General features: G+C 39.5%; 1 protein-coding gene across 1 annotated transcript; it reads right to left on the bottom strand.

Annotated features, from left to right (window-relative positions):
- Window positions 1-7,618: 7,618 nt before the first annotated feature.
- On the bottom strand, window positions 7,619-24,718 carry dennd2c (DENN/MADD domain containing 2C). The gene is made up of 18 exons (XM_083894714.1): window positions 23,758-24,718; window positions 21,790-21,914; window positions 20,948-21,030; window positions 20,615-20,767; window positions 19,098-19,176; window positions 18,766-18,810; window positions 16,712-16,899; window positions 15,959-16,068; window positions 15,230-15,299; window positions 14,628-14,705; window positions 14,168-14,308; window positions 13,417-13,565; window positions 12,088-12,265; window positions 11,802-11,843; window positions 10,952-11,060; window positions 9,466-9,708; window positions 8,323-8,409; window positions 7,619-8,248 (listed from the first exon to the last, which is right to left on the bottom strand). The coding sequence occupies exons 1-18, from the start codon at window positions 24,651-24,653 to the stop codon at window positions 8,217-8,219; spliced, it is 2,808 nt and encodes a 935-aa protein (XP_083750840.1). The 5' UTR covers window positions 24,654-24,718; the 3' UTR covers window positions 7,619-8,216.
- Window positions 24,719-26,293: the final 1,575 nt, after the last annotated feature.

Below are 26,293 nucleotides of genomic sequence, written 5' to 3'. Positions count from 1 at the left end.
GTTGACATTTACTAGGAAGAGTCCTGGAATACTAAGCTATTATACACAAAGTGTCCACAGTGCTAAAGAACACCTGTGTATGGAGTCAATTTCCTCATAATCTCTCCACATCAGGCACATGATGAATACAACAAACTAACACTACAAGCATTTTTTGACTCTAAAGTCCAGTGTACACATCTAATACTGTAGATTGTAATAAAAAAGGCCACTTCTCCACTTACTCCTGTCTTTCTTAAGTGTCAGGATAATACATTGTGATTTGCACCATGGATAGGATGTAATTCTTTTTTATTTGCATATTAATCATCTGCTTCAAAGCACATGCTGAGGCCGGTTTGTCCACTCAGGCATCTGTAGGAATATGGCTGTGTAAGATGTTGACCTCCAGAAAGTAAGGCCTTTGCCTAAAGTAGGTATGAAGTATTTGTTCTCAGGCTATAAAACCAAACCATTTTCATGTTCAATTTCTGCCCATGAACTTTTTAATGTAACAGCTTCTTAGTTATTTGAATGGGTCACAGACATATGTAATGAGAAAAGGGATGCCATTTATTCTCCTCTGCACCTGAACCTCACTATGTAAGTGTGGTGAGCCGGTAAGAAGACTGTGAGAAAGGTGAATTATAGTCAGTGCTTTAAACTGCGGCAATCAGGCTCTGCAAATGAAAGATTAATGCTACGTTTAGGACACATCAAACATCTGTTTTCATCATAGTGATGGCTCCAATGTCGGCATATCACACAGTGTGTGTCTGACAACAGTGGTTCAAAATGATTGAAAGGCAACAGCCATCCATTACCTACCGATGTATCCTCCACAGGAGGACTATCTCAGCTGAGATAGTCGGGGTCACACCCTGGACAGTTTGCCACTACAGGCACACGTACAATTTAGAGTGTCCAATTTACCTAATCCCCATATTGCATGTTTTTGGACTGTGGGAGGAATCCGGAAAACCCAGAGAAAACACGTGCATGCACGGGGAGAACATGCAAACTCCAAGCAGAAAGTCCAGGAAGGCAACTGTCACAGTAATTAAAATAACCACTTAATACAATCAAGGTTTGCACTCTTGCCACTTTATTAGGTGTCCTGTACTGACGACACAGGGAAAGTTTGTAAAACACCTCCAGGTGCTTTACAAACTTTCAATACCCACTTGCCTCTCTCCACCTCAACTTCCTCACGTCACTATTTTCAACGTGCGTCTCTTTACTTTCACCAGATGATGTGCTGGACCTGACGTTAGGTCACTGGTGGAAAAAAAACCCCCACCAAAAACGGTCCACATTCAATTGATGCTCTTGCTGCACGTCAACACAAGAGTTTTGCTTTTGGATAAATGTGTATATTAGCCCTTAGAACACAGAGCATTTTGGCTGCTATTTTCCTCTATGTTTAACCCTGATAAGACCCCAAATAATCAATTCCTTGTTTCTGAACAGTGAGTAAAATGGGGTAAGTCCAGGTAAATACATGCAGATGCATGTGTTATTAAAGGCTCATGGAGATTTTCTAACTTATATACTTATGCAGTTGCAATCAAAATTATTCAACCCCCATTGCATTTCTGTTTTTTTGGCAAAACAAATTACACAAGGGCAGTTTAAACAGTTAAATAAAACAAATATTAAAAATGATTTTATCCAAATTCAACACTAAATCTTACTTTCAATGACTACTGCACTCTCCAAAGTATTCAGAACAGAATTCCTCATAACTGCAAAGATTTGCAGAATCATGTGTCGTTTCAAGCAAGATAAATACCAAATACAAATACCTGGACTGTTGATGGTGACGGTTGATTGCATATTAGAAATAATATGGCTAAGTGGCAAGGAAGAGGACATTAAAGGATAGCAAAGGCACTGTCGAGATACAGTTGGAACTAGGAAGCAAGTTCAAAATGAAAGCAACAGTGGCGACACTACCTGGACATGGCAGAAAGAGGAAGCTATCAACACCTGCCACTAGAGTCCTGAGGAGGCTGAAGGGCTCCTTGCCCAAACTCTAAGATGTACACCTACACTACTGATCCAAAAGAACATGAACATATATAAACTATATAAATAAACCAAATTGGTTTTGGGATTATGTTCTGCAACCCAGTAATCCAGATTGTGTATTGTATGTTTTGGGTTCTCCCTAAGGTTTCTACCGCTTTCTTTTTCCCTGTTATAAGGGTTTTTTCCCCTGGTAGTTTTTCCTTACCCTGGTCAAGGGTCTAAGATCAGAGGATGTTACCAACCCTGTGAAAGCCCTGTGAGACAAACTGTGCTTTGTAATTGTGGGCTATATAAATACATTTGATTTAATTTGATTTGACCGTGTGCGCAGCAGGTCATAAACAGCAAAATCATGCTGGTCATGAAGGGTCACAACTGAATTATGAGTTGCTTTTCAGATTAAGGTCAAATAAACACAGTAAATATCAAAGTATTTGACCATAAACGTTAGAGGAAACACTGTAGTTGTGTGATCCTGATCAAATTTTAGATCATTAGAAGCTGTTCCAAATCTCTAGTTTACATTCAGGGTGACATGTTTCACATTTCTTTGAGAAATGTAAAAGTTTTTTTTTGTACATGTACACATACGAACATCAACTATATCGACACATTGACCTATACAGGAAAGGGAATGCTGCTGAAAGTGTTACACAATCTGTGTCAAATGTTATTATTTATATTTAAAAATAAATAAATAAATAAACTTTTACTCACATGACCAGTGAGTCAGAGCAATCATGGACCCACCTGGAGCCACTTTATCTAACAAGGTGGGTCATGCTGGGCGTGAAGTGTCCACAGGGAGCAGCACAGATGGAATTCACCAGCGCTCCATGTGTACACTGCACTTTTATCTACAGGTCACTCACTTTGACCATATCATGTCGGTGGGGCCTGACAGGTAAATGTTAAAAGTCACTCACTGTTCAGAGACAATTAAGTCTAAACAACACGCACCTTTTTTAAAGTTCAGAGTAAAGACAGCAGTAAAACAAACAAAACAAAAAGAGTCAATATTTGAATAAATATTATTTAAAGAAGCTGAAAAGCTACAGGCGACATAACATTTAAAAATAGAATCATCCTTTGTTTTTCTTTAAAGGTTTTCAATATCCTTAATATAATTAATATAAACACAATATGAACCAAGGCAAAAACACAATATCCTCTTCAAATCAAACTCTTTTGACGATGATGATGATGAGGAAAGTTGGTATTGATCACCAAACCAGTCTGACATTAATTAATATAAAGTGAACCTTGGGCCTTTAGTGATTTTGGAATGGAAAATAGCCTTGAGAAAAATAAAGTTTATTATTATTATTATTTGATTAAATCTACATTGACAACATAGACTGAAAGATGGAACTGTATTGTTTTAACTACCATGTATATGATTATTGTTTAATCAGCTCTCCAGTGAGGGCCATAAAGACATCTTTTCCTCGTGTGATTCCCGGATAAATAAGTGAAGCACACACAAAGCTTCAGAAGTTGCACATTGACTTGACTGACACTTGAATTGTGAGCCTGACATAAGAGTCAATGTTTACACAGGAGGAGGAGGAGTGTGGATTTATGACAGACACACTGTGTTGTTGAGATGCCTTCAGGGTCAGTTTCAATGTAAGCATGCTGTAACCAAGCGTCACATCTTGTGGGTGTGGAAGTGAGTGTGTATGTTTACATGTGTTATGGATAATCATTAACATGTCTTATGTCTTGTCCTCATAACTCCAAGTGATGCTAAGTGAGGACACTTTCCCAAAATGTCCTCACTCCCTATGTAAGTTTATTTGGTCCTCACAAAGATACCAATACAAGAACACACACACACACAGTGCATTCCATTACACCTTACCTTAACTTTAATCTGCTAAACTAAGATGGTCCTCACGTTCTGTAACCCCTTAAAAGAGCTTTTTAGAATTAAGACCTGGTTTTAGGGTTAGAGTTAGAAATGGGTTTAGGTTAGGGTTAGGCATTAAGTTGTGATGGTTTAGGTTAGGAGAGCTTCAGGGTTAGGGTAAGTGTGTGTGTGCGTAGTAATTATGGTTATGGTTAGAGTAAGTCTCCAGGAAATGAATGTAAGTCAGTGCAATGTCTCCTGAAGTGATGGAAACCAGAATGTGCATATGTAAGTGCGCGTGTGTGTGATGGAGAGCAGGTGTTTTATACTGCTGTTTTATACTTAGTCAGTGAAGTGGCATAAACACAACAATAAACGCCACATGTTGACAGTGAACATCAGCCAACTGGAAAATGATTATCTTACACGAATCACCGCTTTAACCCCATCCAACATTGAGGTCTTTGATATAGAAACTTTCAGCAATAACCTTATGGAAACGTGAGCAGCAAGCAAAACAGAGTCACGCACTTCATGAGATATCTGACTTTTAGTTTACTCAATGAAGACTATGATGCTATCGCTGAGATAAGGAGCATTTTTCTTCTTCCTACTTCCTTGATATGTGCCAAGAAAGAGCACCGTGGTAATTGCCACTGGGCCAAAGCGTCTTTGAGAAAAAAGTGACTGATTTGCATTTGGGGCCATAAAGATACTGTAAAACCATAAACCCACCCAGTATACAAGCTTTTAAATCAATATATATTGTGTTTACCTGCTCTGTTGCTGCTTTAAGGGTCACACTGATAGCTGTCAAAGAAATAGGTCGTCATGTGACTAATGTGGACTATCTGTGTCATTCATTTTAATATAAATAACACACAGAGAGATTGTGTCAAGAAAAATTGCATCACAATTTGATATGAGTTAATGTTCCTCCACTAGTTACAACTCTCTGTGCCAACACCCATGGTAAATTGGGGATAATAATACACACAATTCCTTATAACATCCTGGGGGGGAGTTATGATTCATTTCATCATCACATTTTTAGTAGTGATATAAAGTAGCAATAATTGTGCAGAAGTCACAAAAAAGAGTTTTTCTTTTCTTTTTATGTTCATAAAAACTAGCCAAGTGAAATTTCACAAATTCAAACTGATATGAAACATATTGAGTACTTTTGCTTTATATAGTTGATGAAAATTACATATTTTTTCATCAGATTGCCTAGGTTGTGCTGAAAAAAAAGAGGATATAAGACACTCTAAATTGCACATCCTTATAGCCTCTGTATATAGTGTATGTTTAAACATGTCAGATTGTTCCAATCTACCATGTGTTTACAAGGAGCTTTGCCAGTTTGTGACTCCGTATAACACAAAAAACTGTGATGCAAATATGTTGACATTCTAGTCCAGCTCCAGATTTTAAGATCAAGCAAACATCTTTGAAACAAATGTTTTTCCACAAATCTGTGTTTTCATGATTTATTGGCCTTGCCTTGAATTGCTATGAGCCTATCACCAGGACCTATGTAATTTATCAAATCCGTAAGTTACAGTCGTTCATCAAGGGAGGAGGAAAAGAAGCTCTCTCTGCACTAGTACATTGAAAATGTGTGCATTTACAGCAGGCCTCTGACAAGCAGTCAGATGTTATTCTATTCTCTGTGGGATAAAAAACCTACAATGTGTCACTGCCTTGTAACTATCAGGCCAAGCTCACAACTACTATTTAAACCTATTGATTAAGCAAATGGAAATAAGTGATGCATTAATCAGGACCTATTCTAATCAAACCCCTTTTCTAAATCCACATTTCCAGGATTTGATCTGAACTACTACTAAACATGTACTCACTGCCACTTTATTAGGTACACTAGACACCTTTATAACGTAGGAGTGTTTCAGAGTTTGAGGCGTTGTGTGAACAGAGATGGTCATTTCAAACCAGGTCATTCTCTGACCTCTGGCATCAACTGGGCTTTCTTTTTTTTAACTGAAAAATTTAACATCCCAGCATAATCTGCATTCTGAAATACACAAATATGCCATGTTCAAAGTCCCTTAAATTATTTTTCTTCTCCATTCTGCGTAGATACAATTGGCTGATGCATGCCACAGTATGCTGAACTTCCCTTTGCTGTAAGTGGAAGTATATGGAAGCAGTGCCCCCATGTGGTCATAGTTAATACACCTACGTGATGTGCCTTGGATGGTTTTGTGTGCCATTAAAAAAGAGATACTGTACCTAAGAGGTTTCATTGAACAGAGATTTGCCTCTCAGGCTGACTACACCTCTGTACTATTTCCAGCAAGCTATGGCCATGACAGGATTGTTATGTCTGTGTAAAGATGAGGTCAGAGTCAGATCCATGTGATAATGTTAGGATCTCCATAGACGAGGTGGGATTTACTGTACATGGAGCCAGAGAGAAAAACGCTGCCTGAGAGACTCAGAGTAGGGCACAAAGTAAGGTTTCCTTCACAGAAAAACCTGTTCTGCCAGAATCCTTCATCCCTGCTGTCTCGGGGTGTGTCTTCTGAAAAGTAAAAGCCATTGAGCAGCACACCAGGCCTCTGGAGGACTGACTCCTGTGTACAGACTTACAAGCTCACCTCGGAAGTAGATGCCAAAGGTGGTTAACACAGCTGTAATGTATGAAGCAGAGTTAAAGTCAAATACAGGAAATATTTCAAAACTGCATTATATTGCACACCACACAATAGTACTGGTATCAGAAATATGACCATTGCCCTGATCTTGTCTTCACTGTGTCTAGGTTCATAATGGACAATATTAAATACCCTGAAATATTGTGATTGGTAATTCACTGGAAGTGAAAGGTTCCTTCAAACACAAACAGGGATTTCAACTATGGATCGAGTTACTGATTGACTTCATATACATCAGAGAAAACATGAAGAGTCAAGACAGTATGAAGTTTAATTAAAATCCACCAAATCAGCGTTGAAGGCTTGTATTGCTGAAATGTCAGTTAATTATTTTTTTTTTGTAAATCTCAGACTGTGAGAACAACTTCATGATCAGGTCTGTCCTTAAACAACAGCGAACAGTGAAACAAGTTTAACCTGCTGTCATTATTCCTCTTGTTCATACAGAGATCCTAATAATACTTTTCCAAAGTATGGTAAATGACAAGGGACCCAAAGACCACACTACTCCTTTTGTTCAAGGTGTTATTTCAAACAAACACAAAGCTTCGTCCTCCTTTTTAATTATTTAATTTGATTTTTAATTTTCCCACTCATGACGTGCACTTACTGACTCAAAAGGAGTTCAGGAGGCCAAAACAAGTTATGAGGCTACCCTGAGCTTTGGTCATGGAATTCTAAGCAGATCATCCGTGAATCTAAGTGAAGGATTCACTCGAGGTGCTTAATAAGGAATTCACAGTGACCTTCTAATCAGGGCGTTCCCATGTCCGATTAAATGTTTATACCAGATGAAACAAAATGATCATAAAAAACACAAGGTCACAGTGACCTTTGACCACCAAAATATAATCACTTCATCTTTGAGTGCAAATGAATGACTGAGACAGATTTAGAAATTCCCCGTGAAGTATTTTTTGAGATAATGTTTCATATTAACATATAATTCTGAAACAATACAATTTACAGTTAACTGTACAACTCGGTTTACAAAGGTTCTGCATTACAAATGGCAAGTGACGCATTAAATTCTGTCCTTGTAGAAGCCATTTATTTCAACATTCTGCAGGACCCGTCATGCTTAACAAAAATATCCCAAAATACTGTACACTGATTCTCAACACGTATAAAACATATTTACAACTCCAGTTAACAGGGACGAGAACAAAGACAAAAGAAAAAAGGCTAAAATGCCCTGATCAATGTAAAAACAACAATAACAACAACAACCAGAACCCTCTAATCTGTAATGTACACAATACAAAAACTGTAAACAAAAGCTTTTTTTTTTTACAGTTTGTGCTGAGATGAATTCAAAGACAGAAACGAGAGTTTTACATCACAATGTGTAAAACATTTGAACCAGACACCGTATCTTCAGTCAAGTACTTACAAGATTGAAATGTAACATTACAGTTGGATTTACTGTATTCAAAAGTAAACATGGTCACATCGATAAACAAAGAGCCAAACCCTCTGGCTGCTACTGACATTTATTAGCTGGAATGTTTTTAAAAAACAATTATAAAAAAAAAAGTGTTTCCAGTTTTCATCCAATTAGAAGTGCACTTACATAATGACAAACATTCATTTCCTCAGTCAGTTCAGCAGCAACATGTTTTTCCATTTTTAATTACAAAGTCTTTCAATTAAAAAGACACGCCGATGTCCTTTTCTCATTTAATCTGGAGGAGCTTCATCTTGTTTCCTAATTTAAAAAAAGGAAAACAATTAGCTGGTGAAAATTGACCCCTGAAGAAAAACCTTTGGAGCAACACTTACCCAGGCCCTTGAGAAATTTGTTCACGCCACTTGGCTCCGGCTCAGGGTACGAGTCGAGATACTCGGCCACTCTGGTTTCAAAAAGACCTGAGACAGACATGGAAATCAGTTTAACTTCAAATTAACGGGTTTTGATTTTTCTTCACATGCACTGCACTTTGTTGTTCTGATGTTTACATGCATAGTTGGAATTTTCTTGAGTCATATGACTTGCTTAAAAATTATTAAATTAATCACTACTGACCTAGATTATACTTAGAAACATCTGACTTAGATTATATTAAATATTTTCTATACAAATGCGACACTACTGAGAGATGCTCCATGCAGGCAAAATCAACTTTTAATTTAGCGCAGCATTAAAGCTGATATAGGCAACAAATTCCTTCGGCGGTATTGGTCACAAACTGCCTACACTGCAAAGAAACCTAAAAAAGGAAAGTGTCTAAAAGAAAGTCAGATTATAAATCGTAGACCATACAAAAAAAAATAGATGAAGTCTTCCCTTTTCCCTTTTAGGCACCAAGGGGAAACCCTAGAGGGTGGAAACACAACTCAGTTTGAATGGAAGTCCAAAGTAAAAAGGGCCTACTTCTCACTCTCTCTACTTCCAGGTCTTCTTCAATAGAACATGATCATTTCGTAAACTATTTCCCCATTTAAAGGAAACTAGAAAATGAAGATGCACATACAGTATGAGTGGATACCATTGACAGCTAGTATTGTCCAATAGCAGCCTAGTTACAGGTGACAATTGTAAAATTCTGTCTCAACATGGTGGCAGACCAAATCACCAATCTGATTCAAAAACAGGATTTCAGATTGCTACGGGTGATGTCAAGACCAGTTGCCACGAGTGGAGCATTACAGAGATGGAGAAATTGTCTGTGGGAGGGGCATAAGACAGATCTCAGAACATGAGGTGACCACAGCTTTAACAGTTGACAGTAGCTTCAGCAGCAATGAAATACAATCTCAGTTTAATATTGAACCATGTAGTGTTCAGTGTTTGCTTGAAGGACAAGCAGAGAATGTTCATATTTGTAAATTGTGTTTGTGCAAATCTTGTTTGTCTTCTTCGGAACTTTATGATTTTTTTTTTCTTTTTACTTAAGACTACTGACACTGTTCCACTGCCTTTACCTCTTCCTCCTCCCTTGCACAGCTCTTTGTCCTGAATGAAACCAGCAAACATCTGCGTGTCCATGAAGAGCTGCAGGAACTGGCGCACGCCACGCGAGGGGTGAGATTTCCGGAAGCTGTCGCGCTGAAGCTCCCTGCTTCCATTGGAGGACTCGACCATGTGGAGAGGATAATGGCCGACCAGCTCCACAAAGAACCGCACGAAACCCTCTGACACCAGAGCGCTCAGGTCAGCCTGCTGGCCTGCACAGATAAATGGATAAAGAGGAAAAAGTTCAACAAGAGGACTGCAACTAACAAATATTGAGTTGTTTGGTCCATGAAATGGCGGAAAATTATAAAAAATGTTGATAGGCATTTCCTAAACTCAAAATGATGATGTCTTTTGTCCAAAAACCAAAATGATTAAGTTTTAATGATTGTGTTACATAGAGCAAATAAAATATTCACATTTAAATCATCTATGAATTGGTTAATTGTTGCAGCGTGAATAAATCACATTCTAAACTACAGATTTGCTCCAAAAACATTCTCATCAAATGTTTTTTACATAATTCATACTGCAACGTTTTCATAGTTGAGCTCACATTGATGTGCTGCAAGTGACAATCTAGATTAGAGTAATTAGTCAGTGGAGAGCACCTGATTAGTTTGAAGTACCCAGTTAAGTAACATGGTGTGCAGCTGATATTTACAATTCATTTCTAAACATCCACTTCATTATTTAAGTGGGTAAAAAGAGAAGAGCATGATGGTGCCATTATAAAAAACAGAACCTGTAAATAGTAATATCCCTATAGACAAGAAAACAAAGGAACTTTATGAAACTTTATGCTCCCCAACCCCATTCTTCAGCTTTATGAAAGGTTAAAATACCTGACTGTCAAACCAGTTAGTGGTGAGTGGGAGTGGGTTATAAAAGCCTCTCAGAGCCTGCCTACACCGATGTTGACTTCTTCATTTTAAATTCTCCTTATCAGTTGCAAACAAACGTCTCAAATTAGATAATTAATGTTAATGTTATAGAGTTATGTCATAGATATTAAAAACTTACAGGGCTAATTGTATCCTTTAGTCTGAAAAACAGTAGATGTGTTTGTGTAAGAACTTCTTTTCAAGATCACTTTATGTACGTGTCGTGTATATTTATTTATGTTTACCTAAGCCAAGTTTCTTCTGTGAGAAGGAACTTCTAAATGTATTTCATCTTCACGAAAATCTTTCACACCCTCTACTTATTATATTTCAATTAGTGGCATGAGCAGTTTAATCAAAATTATACTTCTGACCAAAAACGCTTAATATGAAACCATGGTTACAAAAGGTTCCTCTTTCTGCCAGAAAGAGGGAAGTGAAGCTGATAACTGTATTTACACACGACACGGTGAACATAATATGTTCAACAATATTATTGTGAGTACAAGCCTGAGTGGAAGTGGGGGAGGGATCAGTTTGAGAAAGGCCCTGTCGTGTCCATTACACCAACCTCCACAGCTTTCTTCATCCTCCTGCCTCAGGATTACTTCCCTCTCCTCCAGGATCTGCTGCAGCGCCGCCTGCAGTTTACTGGGCAGGATGCAGTCTTCATCACCCAGCTGTCACGCATAACAAGAATGCACAAGAAAAGGTCAACTGCTGTCATATGACACCACTGTAAACCATACTGTACATCAAATCTGCTTTACACACTGCCTCAACATACACTCACAGGAGTTGGTGTACAAAACCACAGATCTTATGCTGTTAAACACTAAATATAAATACAATTTGACAATGTCATTGACTACAGAAACACAGCATAAACTGACCAACAAAATGACAGCTTATGTTGGTGTGGCACTGATTGTTTTCTTTAATGTAGCTAACACAGACGAAGTTTACTAATTGAAAAGTCAAGTGTGTGTGTGATTTCATGCTTTTATATTAAGGCTGCAACTAATCATTATTTTCATTACCAATGAATCTGTTGAATATTTGCTAGACAGATTAGTTTGAAAAATGTTGATTAGTGTTTCCTAATTTTCAAAATGAACCATACATTTCTATTTTTTATTTGTTATATGGAGCAAATAAACCAGAGAATATTCACATTTAAGAAGATGAACAATCAGATAACTTGTTTATTTATCTAACAAAAAAAGACTTAATTGATTATCAAACTAGTTGAGAATCAATTTAGTCATGGTTGCAGCCATATCTTACATACATGTATCTTTGTCTCTGCAGCACCTTTGTCACCCTCAAAACACTGCACTCCAACAAGTGCAGGCAAAGCTACGTTCTCCACTGGGACCACACCTATCATTCCCATTATATGCTGCTGTGTGTGTACACACCTGAATGACAAACTTGTCTGCACACAGATCCACTATGAGCACCTGGAAAGACAGAGGAGAGAGAATGACAGTTACAGACTGAACTGAGCTCCCTATTTCACAACAAGAGCTATGAAATAGTGACACACTACAACCTGTTTTTCCAAAACTAGTCACACAGTGGGGGCAATGCTGTTTGTGCAATTGTGGAGGTTCTACTGGGTATGCATTCATTTTACAGACAAATCAGTCTATTAAATATAGTAAACAAAGAAATGACATGAACATTGACAGTGAAATGACAGACCTCCTCGATGGGAAGCTCTAGTAGCTGTGGGAGGCAGGGTGCTAGCACCCCGATGAAGAATGGGGTTGGGGAGCAGCTGATGTCCAGCATACTGGCTGGCAACACGGGCACAAATGTGTGCTGCCAGGTGAATGGATACAGCAGAGCCAGTGCTGCATGGGCACACCGGGACAACACACTGCGGAGGAGAGGAGAGAGGAGATGAAGGTTAAACACAAAAACACTGTTCACTTCTCACACTGATTATATGACACACAGATCAGTCACAGGCCCTAAAAACACAAGTGTCAGACTTCTTTACGGTTAATGACTCACTCTACAATTTGTTTCGATCACAGTGACCAACTGTACGAGCTGTGAATGAAATGAACATGTGTATCAAACATATTTTCCCAAAACAATTGATCTCTGCTAATGACCGTAGCATCACATTCACTACTCCTATTTCTGGTGAAACTTCATTCCTGTGTGGTCAGGTGCCTACATGCCGTGAATTACTGTATCTCCTCCATTTCCTTTTGATTTATCAAGTTCTACAGCTTAATACTTTGCAAAGATCTGTGCTACACTTAACCCTATACACTTTCAAACAAAATTTAATATCCATATCAACTACTGGATGAGCTTTTCAAACCCTTCAGTCAGTTGTAGCCCTGCATCACCAGGCTGCTGTCTCCACCCCAATTCAATCAATGTTTTATTACCTCTGCCAAGGAGGTTGCCTGTTTGGCCGTCTGTGAGCAGCATACCTTGAGAATGACCGTTCTGGATTAAATGTGTGGTGATGCAGGTCATAGCCCAGAGATTAATTTATCAGATTTTTGTGCAGATTATAGAAATCTAGATTCAGGATTTCTTTAAACAATTTGTTTTTTTGTAACATATTATATTTTGGTTATTCACTTTAAGAGTTAAATACAATATGCAATAGTTTGTACCTTAAAATGGTAACAAATACATGATTGGACAAAACCACGTGCATGACACTCAAAGATGCAAAGGACACACATTATCAGTACACTGCAGTAAAATTCCATTATATTTTATCCAAATGTTCCTTTCATTTAAGTATATTTTTCAAGTGTTTGTGATGTCTTCTTCTTCTTCATCTGCTGATGATGTAGTGTTAGTAAGTGTTTTGTTGTGGCTCTGTAAAGCCAGAGTTCAGTGTATAAAAAGATAATTGACACTGGTCCTGTGGGATGTTATCAACCACTGATTACCTGGCATATGATGTATTTTGTAAATAGCCTACGTTAATACAGTCCTTGTAAACGCTGGTGCCTAAGTGGCCCTGCAGTGTTGTTTGCATCTTAATCACAGGAGTACCTGAGTTTGTCGGCAATGAAGATGACTCTCCTCTCAAGCAGGATGGAGGCGAACACCTGCAGGAGTCTCCCGACACCGAGACACTGCAACAGGCTGTCAAAGTCAACGTGCTCTAATCTGGAGTCCACAGGCCGACACAAAGTGAGCACCTGGGAAAAAAGAGCATACCGACTAAGATTACACAGTGTCTGTGAATGGCTGACTGTGTGAAAACATGGAAAGCTGTATGTTACGCAAAACAGTTTTTTTTTTGCATTACTTTTAATATGTACCATGCCTTTACTACTATGTCAAGTTGCTGCTGTCCTTTTTGTCACTGTGGGTCTGTTTGAATGTAAGTCAACTGAAACCAGTTAAAAAGTGGAGTCAAATTCCTTGAATGTGTACACATACTTGGCCAACAAAGCTGATGATGATAATGTGGCTGAAGTAGGATGGATTTAGGAATTTAGAAATATAAGCTGGCATCTTGCAAAACACCAAACATATGGAAGAAGAAAGTAGGGATGTTCCAATGAATTGATTCACTTATTGTGACTCTGGAAACACTAAACAGTAATGACCAAACTGATTACTGTTAACGGTTACATATATGCAGCTGTCCCAACTTGAACCCTTCAAAGCTGTAATAGCTATCCCTATTGTTTACACAGATAACCTCCCATTCTGAGTCACTCACTTAGTCTAAAAAGGAGTGGTTAGACGGAACAAAACTACTAATTAACATTTCCTCTTTTGGTTTCAGGTTTACCTCATTCCCAGAGCCAGGGAGGAAGCTTTTGACGGTGACTGTGCGTCCAGGGGCTGGAAAAGGGGCCTCCATCACACTACGCATAAAAGGGTAAACCAGTGCTGGGGAAATCTCCCTGCGCCTTTCCACCTCCTCCAGAATCTGGGCAGAGAGAACCACGCAAATCACAGCGAGTCCTGAAGGAACTAGCGCTGATTAAAGTCTAAACAATAGAGCTGAGGCTACATGCATCTCTGCATGAAAATGCAGCTTTCCTCCATATCACATTCACACTTATAGTTTGTAAGTGGCCAACTGGAAAAAGGGTGGAACACACTGCTGCATGGACATCGTTTATTCATTTAAAAAACACACACACAACCAGTAATTGCTCAGGATTATCTTGTAATCTCATTCCACCCCAAATCATATAAAGGAGGAACACACATGAGTACTATAACACTATATATGGTCACGTTACCTTTGCGAAAAGGTTGAAACAGCCTAGCTTGCTGACAATGCAATGCACCTCAGGAAGCCTCTTCCCCTTTCCACTTGGCTTAAAGACAGGCAAACAGTTTTAGGTCATAAAGCATGAAACAACAAAAATACATTATCCATGCATGATATTTCACATTACTGACAACATTCTAACAAACAGGAACACAAACATACATTAAATCTTGCAATTGCTTAAACTTAAAATAATTAAAAAACAACTTTCTTTGGGGAGAAAAAGGGGAAAGATAACATTCTTCTTGCTCTCTGTCATTGATTGAGAAGTGGTATGGTCTGTGATTCACTTCTCCTCAGAGATGGTGAGTAAGCACATGGCCAACTGCCATGTCATCATACACACACACACACACAAACCTAAACAAGGCATAACCAGTTAATGCCCAACCCTAACATTAACCGAACAACAATTCACATTTTAAACTTGACCATTTCCTCAGAAAATAGGTTTCTACTACAACTACTGGTCCTGACAAACACAAATGCACACACAAACACAGACACACTCACACACACAAGTACTTGGGACAATGACTCAAATGCAAACATGAGCTCATCCACACTCACCAGGATCTTGCGACAATAACAAAACCAACGACTGCCGTCTTCTCCAGTCAGGACAAATGAGAAGGTCTCACTGAAAACACAAGGTCAATATGCAGGAAATTAAATCAGTTTGTTTGTATCGACTCTATTCAGGTGGAAAACATTTTAGAATACAGCCATTATTCCTTAAGACAGTACTTAAATATATCTTCAGGAAATAATCTAACTTTTGATTTATGCGAAGACTGTTTCTTTTCTGGAGATACAAGACAAACACAAAGTAGGTAGAAAAACAGTTGTGTCTACTGTTTATCTAAACTAAAAACAGTGGAGCAATGTAAGCGGCAATCATAACCCACACTACAACAATTACCATATTAACTAGAAATAAACAAGGCCCCATAGCCCTTAGCACTTAAAGATTTAATTAGATCAGATGAAACGTAATGTTTGCTATGGGGTATTCAGGTTGTTGCAGCAGCGTTATAGGAGTTACAGATGACAGCCAAGGATATAAACAGGAAAAGAGGAAATGGGGACATTAAACATGACATAATTGATAATAAGTGTGGCACAATGAAGTCAAAATAGTGCAAAAGAAAGAGGTTAAAAACATATCAAAGATGCACCGTGACAACAATAGAAGATACCAACAAAAAGGGAGATGAATGAAAGATTTACACGAATAACAAAGTATCACAATATCATTATAACTAGCTTTTAAAATGCTCCTGTAGAGAATGAGCTGACCTGGGCATGTGAGCAGAGGGTTTCCAGTCCAGTGAGTCCGGGAAGCAGAAGTTAGGAATGACCTTCAGCTGATCCTCAGCCTCTTTGGAGACCCGCGAAGACTTCTCAAACTGAAACAGATCAACTACAAATCAATACGACAGCAATCTAAAAATGACTTCTTAAAGGACATGAGAGGAAAACAAATGGTGAACAATCAACTACATAATTATATGATTGTGCAGGAATGATTTTTGTTAAAAAAAAAATTCATTCAAACCACTGACAAAGGTTCACACAATGTTGATTAAGCCCACATGACTCCTGTTCCTCAGCTGCGAACAGACTAGAGTCTGACTGAAAACACAAAGGAGCGCCCACAAGAAGCTTCAGATGTGAATTCTACTGCTCAAACAACCAAGTAGTTCAGTTTGATGGGATAAACATCCCCTGCCCCCGTCCGCCCATGCGCTGCTGGTGTATACACACAAACACACCCCAGTCTGGTCTGATAGTTTCCCAAGTGTCCTAGTCTGACAGCTAAGCCTGTGTTTTCAGATGAAGAATGCCGCATACAAATAATGTTACATCATTTCTGTTCACGACAAAAACGGCAAAAATCCCCAAAAGTTATGCACTGCAGCTCTAAATACAAAAAAACAGTGTTGGGATAATTCCAGTCACGTACAAGAATTGGGAATTGTCAAACAGGGTATAATTGAATTAAGTAGCAAAAACTAAAACCGTTATATATGTGCACAGACTCTTTCTAACCATTTTGGGGAACTGTTGCGTAATTTCAGGGAAGTAGGTGTTTCCTGGGGAGCCTTTTCTCAGTGACACCACCACAAAGATCTGGAAAAGCTGCTGCTGCTGTAGCTGGATGAGGTCTCTCTCCAGGGTGCGGTAGCCCGGCCGGCGTTTCAGTGTCGACTGGATGTAAACTGATCTCCTGGAGCCAGCTGAAGGACACAGTGAATTGATTATGGTAATGTTTGTCCTGAGACATACTACAGTTTCCTATCCAGCACAAAGCAGCAATATAAGGCATGCAACTATTCAGTACACATTGTAAATGTCAAATATATAGCAGCACAGTTGTAATATTAACTGTATTGCATAGTCTCTCAAACAATAACCATAATCTCACTATGTTGGTATTTAGGGACTTTCTCCCAGTTTTAACCATATTATCCATGAGCCTTGTTGTTACCCCTTGAAAAGAGTGGATGTGCCTGGTCCTTATGAGGAGGATAAATGGATGGAGAATATATTCAGTAAAGCTTTTCAATTATTTCCCCCTGACTGCACTGATTTACATTAAATTTGGCAGATGTTCATGTTCCCTACAGGTTAAAGTGCGTCAATTCTGGTGATTCAGACTTCATTAAGAAACATAACTGGGTCAAAGTATACTTTTGAGTATGAGTGGATACATGACTGGTGGGACCAATGCACATGGGAAGGCAAGCACTTTCATTCAAATGGAATATGGTAATTCAAATAGTGGATCTTTTCATTCAGTCTTCAGCATGTGGTTGGCTAGCAAGCAGGTTTGTGTTTCCTGTAGTAAAGAATAATCTGAAATGATGATGAGAAGGGGAGGATGAGTGCTGCCTGAAATGACAGGTTTATCTCCACAGTGTCCATCCTGTGAGTCTAAACACCTTCATTACTGATGATGACACTGCCTCAGGTTTCGGTTGTGTACTAATAAATAAATGTTAGCATAATAATTGTTTACATAATAATTGCAATAATAAGATCATTTCCTAATGGACTTTCTTTGTGTGCATTCTAGCACTCTTGCAAAACAGAGCTGGAGCTAAGCACATTCTTTTAGACTCTTCTGCTCAAAAGCACGTCAGTCAAAATACTCGAAACATATTTATAAATGAACTTACTAATTGTTAACATTACTCAGTGTATCTAAGGGCGCTTTCACACCTATAGTTCGATTGCTTTGGTTCGCACCATTCAGAAAAATGTTACAATGTAGCAAACAGACGTGGGTACGGTTTGCTTTCACATTCTAAACGAACCAAAATAGATGGCAAAGCACCCGGAACCAGACTAACCCCCGATTTCCACCAGGCGCCTTCGCCGCCGCGGAACGCAAGCGCCACGGTCACCGGAGCTGATCGCTGGTTTGCCGAATATGGCTGGATCGCAAAACAGCGCTGCCATGAGCGCCCGGTGGGGATTGACGCTGGGCAGAGACGGCGCAAAAAAAGCCGCTGACATTCCTCGCCACTGACGCGCCCCGTGGAAATTCGGGGTAATCCTGTATCTCATCTCATACAGATAATGCATTAAACTATAACGTTTCGTCCCATATGGTTTGGTTGTTTTCACACCAGAGGAACCGTACCAAAGAAGGTCGGATAAAGCGATCCGAGACCACCCCTTCTGGCAGGTCTCCGACCGGTTGTTTTCTGGTACCGAGATTACATTCACACCTACGCAAAGGAACCGAACCAAGGGACCAAACACGTTTGGTGCGCACCTAATGCTGTAGGTGTGAAAGCACCCTAACTTATATAATAGGATGCTTATTTTATGGGTCATGTCATAAAAACTTTTGGAGCTAAAACTGTAAATGACTATGGAATTTATTTTTGCTGTGCAGTTTCCATTTATACATGGAGGTGTGAATCATAGAAGCTGACATATAAAATGGTATTACACAGCAGTTGAGAAGAGGCATTCAATGCAAAAAAAAGGTCCAAGAGGTTTCTGAGACATCACTAGTTATAAGAAAACGTACAAAAGAGGAACATACAAGAAACGTGGAGAGAAAAAAGGGACATTTAACTCTGTGTTGATACCTTTGGTGTTGTCCTCAGGGTCGCTCTCTGTCCCACTGGTCTCCTCTGTTGATATGAATTAGAGGAGGGAGAGATTAGCGAGATGCAGAAGACTGGAAAAGACTTGAGAAGCCATAATCAGATGCAGACAGTCAGCCTTTGTTTCATAATCAGCGGCTTTGCAAACTGCAGCCGGCCCTGTGTGGTGTGTGCCATCAAAGGTTTGGTATTTCCACCAAGAGGCTCAACTTAATCTTATTGAAGTGCTTAATGTGGGTGACATTTAGGCATCTGCAACAGTCTGTGCATATGCATGTATGTAAGCGTGTGTGTGTGTGCGTGCGTGTGTGTACCTCTCACTGGGACTCCCTGGTTCTTCACTCTCTTCCTCCCTCGTTTGTCATCAAAGATCGTCTCAATCTTGCTGACATACTGCGTTGTACCACACACACACACACACACACACACACACACACACACACACACACACACACACACACACACACACACACACACACACACACACACACACACACACACACACACACACACACACACACACACACACACACACACACACACACACACACACACACACACACACAGAGAGAGAGATGCCGTTCAGCCCCATAATTTCACAGCCATTACATAATTGTGATTGCAGGGAATCAAACTATGCCAGCCTTTAAGTAGGTAATTATATTATAGATTTATTTTACCCTTACATTCCTGCATTCTTCACTTAATGCACTAGAAGAACATAACTGAATATTTGTCGGTGAAACTGCACACTCAGGTCAAGCTTATCTTTAAGACGATACCACAGAATACTGTTAGTAAATGAGGTATAAAAAGTAAATGACCATGAATGGAAAGGAACTAAAGTGCACCTACTAATGTTAATGGTAAATTGAGAAGGGCAATATTTGTGTTCAGCAATGGCAAATCACTGTCAGGAATAAATGTTTTAAAGCACAGTACATGTATCTGCTCAGCTAAACAAAAACTTAAACTTTGATTCTACCAGTGAAAGAAATTCTACCACTATGCCTCTAAACCAACCCCAGAGGTCTGAACCAGGGCTGCAGGCACAAGAAAACACAAAACATTAAGACCTGCTGGACAGATAAAGGGACAGCGATACATTTTCCCAAGAGCTGGTGGAGACAAGGCAGGAGTTGGCCAAATATATATCCCTTAAAAAATTGTACATCAACAGTGGTAAATAAAACTAACTATGTTAAGTGGCAGATTTGAGTCCGTCATATTGGGTTTTCTTAAGAACAGCTCAAAGCAACAACCATGTCAGCGTTTGTCAAGAAAATCCAAATACAGACAGATCAGATAAGTCTTTTTGCATGCTAATGTTGTTGTTCTGTCCCAATTCAAAACAAATCATGGCTATTTTGGGAACATTAATAGTTAAAATTAAGAGGAGCAATCTCATTTACTGAAGAACCACTTGTCCAAAAAACTTTAGAGTCAACATAAATGTCAGACATACACATGCTCCTCCATTTAATGTTAAATGTTAAATATTATTACTGATATTTAGGTAAATAAAAAAAACATTGTTTTCCAATTGCCATGGTTCATAAGCTTGAACTCTGTGTGAATTCTAATGGAGCAGTCATACATGCGTCTATATATCTGTCCCTATCTTTGTCTTACAGCATTCTCTTCTTCCTGTTCAACATGACACTGCCCCCTTATTTTTTTCCCAAACATTACAGGATTCATCATTTACAGAGAACATATTTAGTTTTTCTACCAAACAGCATCATAAACATTTTTCAGTTAATCACTCTGTGGAGATCGACTGAAAATATAATAATACTTTGACTGCCTTGAAGTTTTAAGTGTCACTCACCTGAGGCTTCCTCTGGGCTTTCGGAGTGCTTGTGCGTCGAGGTGCAGCAGGTTTGGGAGTTTCTGCGAGTGTTGATGATTTAGATGCTGTTTGGAAGGTTTTCCTCTCCACTTTGCTCGCGTAACCTTGCAAAGTTTGGGGTTTGGGAGGCAGCTGGAAGACAAAATGTTGAACTTTTTCAGTGAGATTTAGACAATCACATATTCTCAATCTACAAAATAAAACATTTTCCTCCCACTCAATCTGCAGTTGCACAGTGATGATCTGATACCTCTATGCAGAACTGATAAAAATGATTATGTACTGTGAAAGAAATAGACATTCTTTCACTACCTTAGGAACTTGAGGCCTTGCAGTGGGCAGACACATGGGAGATAGCTTGACATCCTCATAGGGGTTATCTCTGGTCACATCACCTGAGGGAAGACAGAGTAAATGGAAAGATTAAACACACTGGCTGGATTTTTCATACAGTGAGTGGCCACACTGAATAATTTCAGCAGAGCCTTTAGTTAATTGGAAGGAAAGCATGTAAAAATGTTCTTTTAAAGTGACCAATTTTAAATCGGAGAGTTAATAATGTCGTTTTATTTTGTTAGCCTGTTCCTGATTTATTACAAAACTCTCACCCATATCCAATGCAATCACTGCAATAGTTAAGCACAAATTACCCACTTATTTCAAGAAAAAGCTTGTTGTAACATGTATCCAGAGACACCATGTTGTCAAACAATAAGAAAAGTATTTTATTTTAAATATAAGCTCTATAATCATTAAGAAATGTGCTACAGGGGGGTGAAGCGTTAGTGAAAAGTACTGTGCCTATATACAGTACTTTTCACCATAATACAGTGATTGAAGCACAACTGAGCAAAAGTTAGTCTTCTGTTCGTCAAGGCATCTCAATACAGAGAATTCCTGAAGAAACCTCAAAAACAGATTCAGAGCGGCGACCTTCTGCATTGGCCAATCAGGAATTGTCTATAAAGTTAGTTCTGCCATTGAACAATTTCTTTTTTTATTAAAATTTAATTAATATCTAAGATGACATCATGGCAGTCTGGAATAGTTCCAAATCCCTCACCTGTGGTAAGATTACTTTATATCCATAAGTTCATACACAGTCACCTCTACATTGTTTTCTTAGGTGCATGTGAGTCGGGGTTTCAACTTACAGACAATGTCCTCATAAATGCTATCCTCAGAATAGGCATGATATAGGCCTGAGCGCCTTGCTTCGCCTCCTCGCGTGACTTGCTTCGCTGTCAGACGAGCTGCATCCTCATACTCAAAGGACTTCCTGTTGCAGGGAAGGAAATGAAGGCAGTGAGACAGACGGGCCTGGCTGGTGTCCTAAAGATAGCCAGCATACTATTATTTACACCCTGTTGTCTAATGAGGAGGCAGAGTCCCACCACAACATTCCCTTCTATTGATATCAAACACAGCAAAGACACACAGAGTGTGATAAACTGTCATGAAAGGAAATGACTGAGCATGTGACACAGACGTTGTTCAAACAGAGGACAGAGAAAGTGCATGACAGGTTTTAAACAGAGACAGCAGGACAGGAAAAATGTAGGACAACTGCAACGTTCATTCCTGAAAGCCTTAAAAGGTTTCTGACCAGCTTTTGGTTAAATTATCCATCAACTTATAACTGAAAACGGAATTTGCTTCTATAAAGCACACAGTACAAAACATCAAAGAACAAACACAAATTGTGACATCATTCATGTTAGTCATATAGTGTATGTATGTATATGTATAGGACAGCATTGGACCACACCACCACAAAAGGTGGTTCAGTTTTACAGCATTTAAAAAAACAGGAAAATACAAGAAAACAACTTAATTAAGTAGCTTTAGTTAAGAAACAGCTTTTGTTACCACTATTGGCATGTTGCAAGACAATGGGACGTTAAAGGTCCCCTTTTTGTCCCAGGATTGAATCAGTCGCTGTCAAGACTGTGTTCATTAGGCACAGTGTTGCCATATTGACTGTGCAGGCTGTCACAAAAGCTTCAGTTTAAGTTTTTTGAAATACTTAATCTACACTGAGTTGTCAATTTAAGACAAACCTAGGTACGATGATGCCATCTAATGTAATGTATTCTGAAATGAGATCAAAACCATGATACAAACATCCACAATCTCATATCGTAATACAGAAGGAAGGAAATGCAACACAATTACCAGACTGATACCAGTACCTCTGCTGTAGGTGCAGTGTAAACAAAATGATTTCTGTTCTATTATCATATTTCACCTCAACACCTTTTATATTGTCTTCCAATTGATTGTGTCATGTGACTATTTTGTTCTGACCATGAACAAAATAGTCTGACCATGAAGTGTTTATGCACCATGGCAAATGTTAGGCTAAATGAATAATAGCCCTGACATTGCACACGCCAAAGACACTTTTGTCAACTGTAATTAAAAGAGCCTCAGTGGTAGTTCTTGAATCTTGACAAAGACAAGAAACAGACATGTCCTCCTACAAAGTGTTAGAATCTTAACTAGACAGCTCTAGACAACCATGTAATTGTTATCTGTGAAATGTTATCGCCACAGCATGCCGGTAGCACATCCAGAGAACAAAATTACACATCTATCAAAAAACTAGAGCCCTATATATATAACTGTCATTTCAAAAGTTGCACTGACTTGATTTAAAAGATCGAATTATTCATACTTTCTGCATATTTTTTAGTTGTAATTATATTCTGTAACAAGTTGTTTCAATGATACGACACAACACTGTGGTTTGGTCTAAGCTGACTGTGTGCATTGTCTTGTTTTGTGTGTGTGTGTGTGTGTGTTTAGATGACCATGGACCCATGGCTTCTGAAGGAACTAGGCCACATTCAAACAATAGAGAACAATGCTGCCAGATATTGTGTGACATCACACCTGGACCTCAGCCAGCAGTTACACTCTGACAGTCCCCTCCTCAAAACTGCCCTATAAACTCTCTTTAAACCAGACAGCAATTCAATGTGTATTTTACAGGTCAGTGCTCTAACATGCAATTATTGTGAAAGAAATATACTAAAAATGAACTGTGGAATGTTGTGAAATATGTACAATTTAAACACCAATTAAACATTACTGCTCTCTTTTTTAACAGATTCACTCACCTGTTCTTTTTATGCCTTGACAATCTATCAGTCTTTGCAACCGGACATGGGGGCGGAGGGAAGCTAGGTGGGTATGCTACCCTCCTTCTCCCTGCATTAGAGTGGTGGATATGAGAAGATCCTCTGTCCCATTGCGCTGCGTGCCCTGAGTTGTTGTTGGCTCCACGATACTGGAAAGTTCGCTGAGGTTTAGGAGGAGGCTGAACTTCACCTGAAGTCTCTCTGCCTTTTTCCCACAGCAGTCTGTCTCCCTCAAGCTTACGCCAGAAACCCCGCGACGTGTAAAAGTTCCCAGCGGGCATGTTATCCTCTGGGTCATCAGTTGACAGAGGTAGAGGTTTAGAAACTACTTCAACATGCAAGATGTAATCCGTTGTTTGGTTGCCATTGGTGGTGAATCTGTGCTTACCAGTAGAGTCAGCTGCGACTGCTTCCACATTAGGAGAGAATATTTGCGCCGGAAGTTTTTTATTTCCTTGGGCTGTGGTATAAACATCAGTAAAGCATTTCTGCAGAGGCTCTGATTTTCTTCTAATACCACCATATCCAGCTTGTGCAGGGGATTCCCGGAAATCTAAACCCAAGTTCTTTGCTTTTGAGAGGTTGGTTTTTGTGTGCAGCCCCCCTGTTAAGCTCTCGTTGGAGCATCCGTTGCCCAGCAGATCCCCAGACAAAGTTCGGGATACAGTTGGAGGGTGTGTTTTCACTCCGACCTCCTGGTTGCTGTCCTGCTGACTGCGACCTTCCCACTGGGAGATCTTCTCCCTGATGTTAATTCGCTGCTCATGAAGAGAGGGCCTCCCTGACTGCCGGCCCTGCCAGGCCACAGTTGCCCCTTTCTGCAGGCGATCAACCTCTCCACCCCCTTGCCTGCCCTCCAGCCGTAGAGCTAGCATGTTGGGGGGCGGAGGCAAATGTCAGCTCACCCTCAGCTTTCCGTTAGGGAATCCATGAGGGATTTCCCCAGAAATATGGCCAGAAAAATCCACGTAATCTGGTATCAGTCAGTACAGAAATGATTAGCAATAACTGGAATGTTATTACTTGTTAGGGCTGTAGGTGTCTCTGTGCGTCGTCGTGTACTGGTGGAGTGTCATTTATCCCCTTGACTCCTTTTGTAAACAACCTAAAAAGACACAGGTCAAGACACAGAAATTACCCATCAATCACTTCAAAACAAGTCAAGACAGAGCACACCAGGATCAAAGGGACACTGAGGCAACACGGGAGGACACAGTTACTTTGAACACTCATCTCAAGACAGAAAAAAGATCAGGAAGGATGGGCTCCTGTCAAGCTTTCCAAAAATAAATTCTTGAAGAAAAAGGAAACGCAGTAGCAGGAACAGGGTAACTGCAGCATGCTGCTGCTCCGTGTCTGTGTCTTGAGCCACATCGAAGCCTGCTCTCCCCCGGGGAATTCTGTTTTCTCTGTAGTTGTTGTCCTAAACCACACAGTTAGCCAAATACAAAATTCCAATGACACAGCAAAGCATTAAATCTAACTGAGTATTCTTGCAGAAGCTGTCTTAGTGATATAACTGCAAAGGAAGTAGAGTTTAAGTGATCTGAAGGAGCTTTGGAGGCAAGAAAGCACACAAATGCTAAAGAGACCACAGTCACAATTAAGTGAATGAGTGACACCATTATAACCATACCTTTCCAGGCAGTGTAATAAAAGCCCCTCAACTGGATGAACTATTTATGAGAAGCAAGGTTATTAAGCTGCAGTGCATATTTAATACATATAGTGTAAAAACCTGCTGTATGAGAGTACATTTCAGACTAAAAACAGACAGATTTGATATAACGTTCTGCTGCACTGGATGCTCCAGCAAATTGACACAGAGTCCTTGAGTCAAGATTGAGGTAGTGACTGTACACTCTCATACAGCAGCTCCTGGTTCTCTGGAACCAAACCATTTGGACACGTTGCACATTAGGACCGAGGCTGAGAAGAATCTGGAGAAGAGGAGACATGGTAAAATTCCACTGCACGGCTCATGATCACAATAACTGTATGTGCTGCATTCCTACGAAGCTACGAAGAGGGGGGGTCTGGGAATAAATTTAACTAGACACAGTCAGTCCGTCTTGAAAGTAATGCCTTTGTTTGGTTTGACACAAATCGAATGTATGTGTGCACTGGAATGCTGCTCGATCATTGCCAGACCATGCAATGACAATGCGAGTCTCAAACTGACCCACTTGCATTTTGTGTGGTATGTTGTACAGGAAGGCATGAGTTATATTTCCTGTGATGCAGGAAGAAGGATCAGCAGACTGTCCATAATTATTGTGCGCAGAGATTTGCACCCAGTCACAACCACCGAGCTATGTTGGAGCTATGTTTAGATAAGCTACACTACCAGACCCTGTATGATGGCAAACAAAAACCCTATTAAATGCCATAAATTCAAAACTATACTAGCAAGTTACATTTTGGAAATACATATAAAGCTGTCACTTGCTCCTTCCCTGTGGCATACATGTTTTTATTGCCATTGAGGCAAACTGAAGGTGTTGTGATATCAGGT

This window comes from Microchirus variegatus (assembly GCF_963457635.1).
Source record: "Microchirus variegatus genome assembly, chromosome: 9".
Taxonomy (NCBI): domain Eukaryota; kingdom Metazoa; phylum Chordata; class Actinopteri; order Pleuronectiformes; family Soleidae; genus Microchirus; species Microchirus variegatus.
Note: the sequence above shows the minus strand (reverse complement) of the source record. Positions and strands in the feature narration are given on the sequence as shown.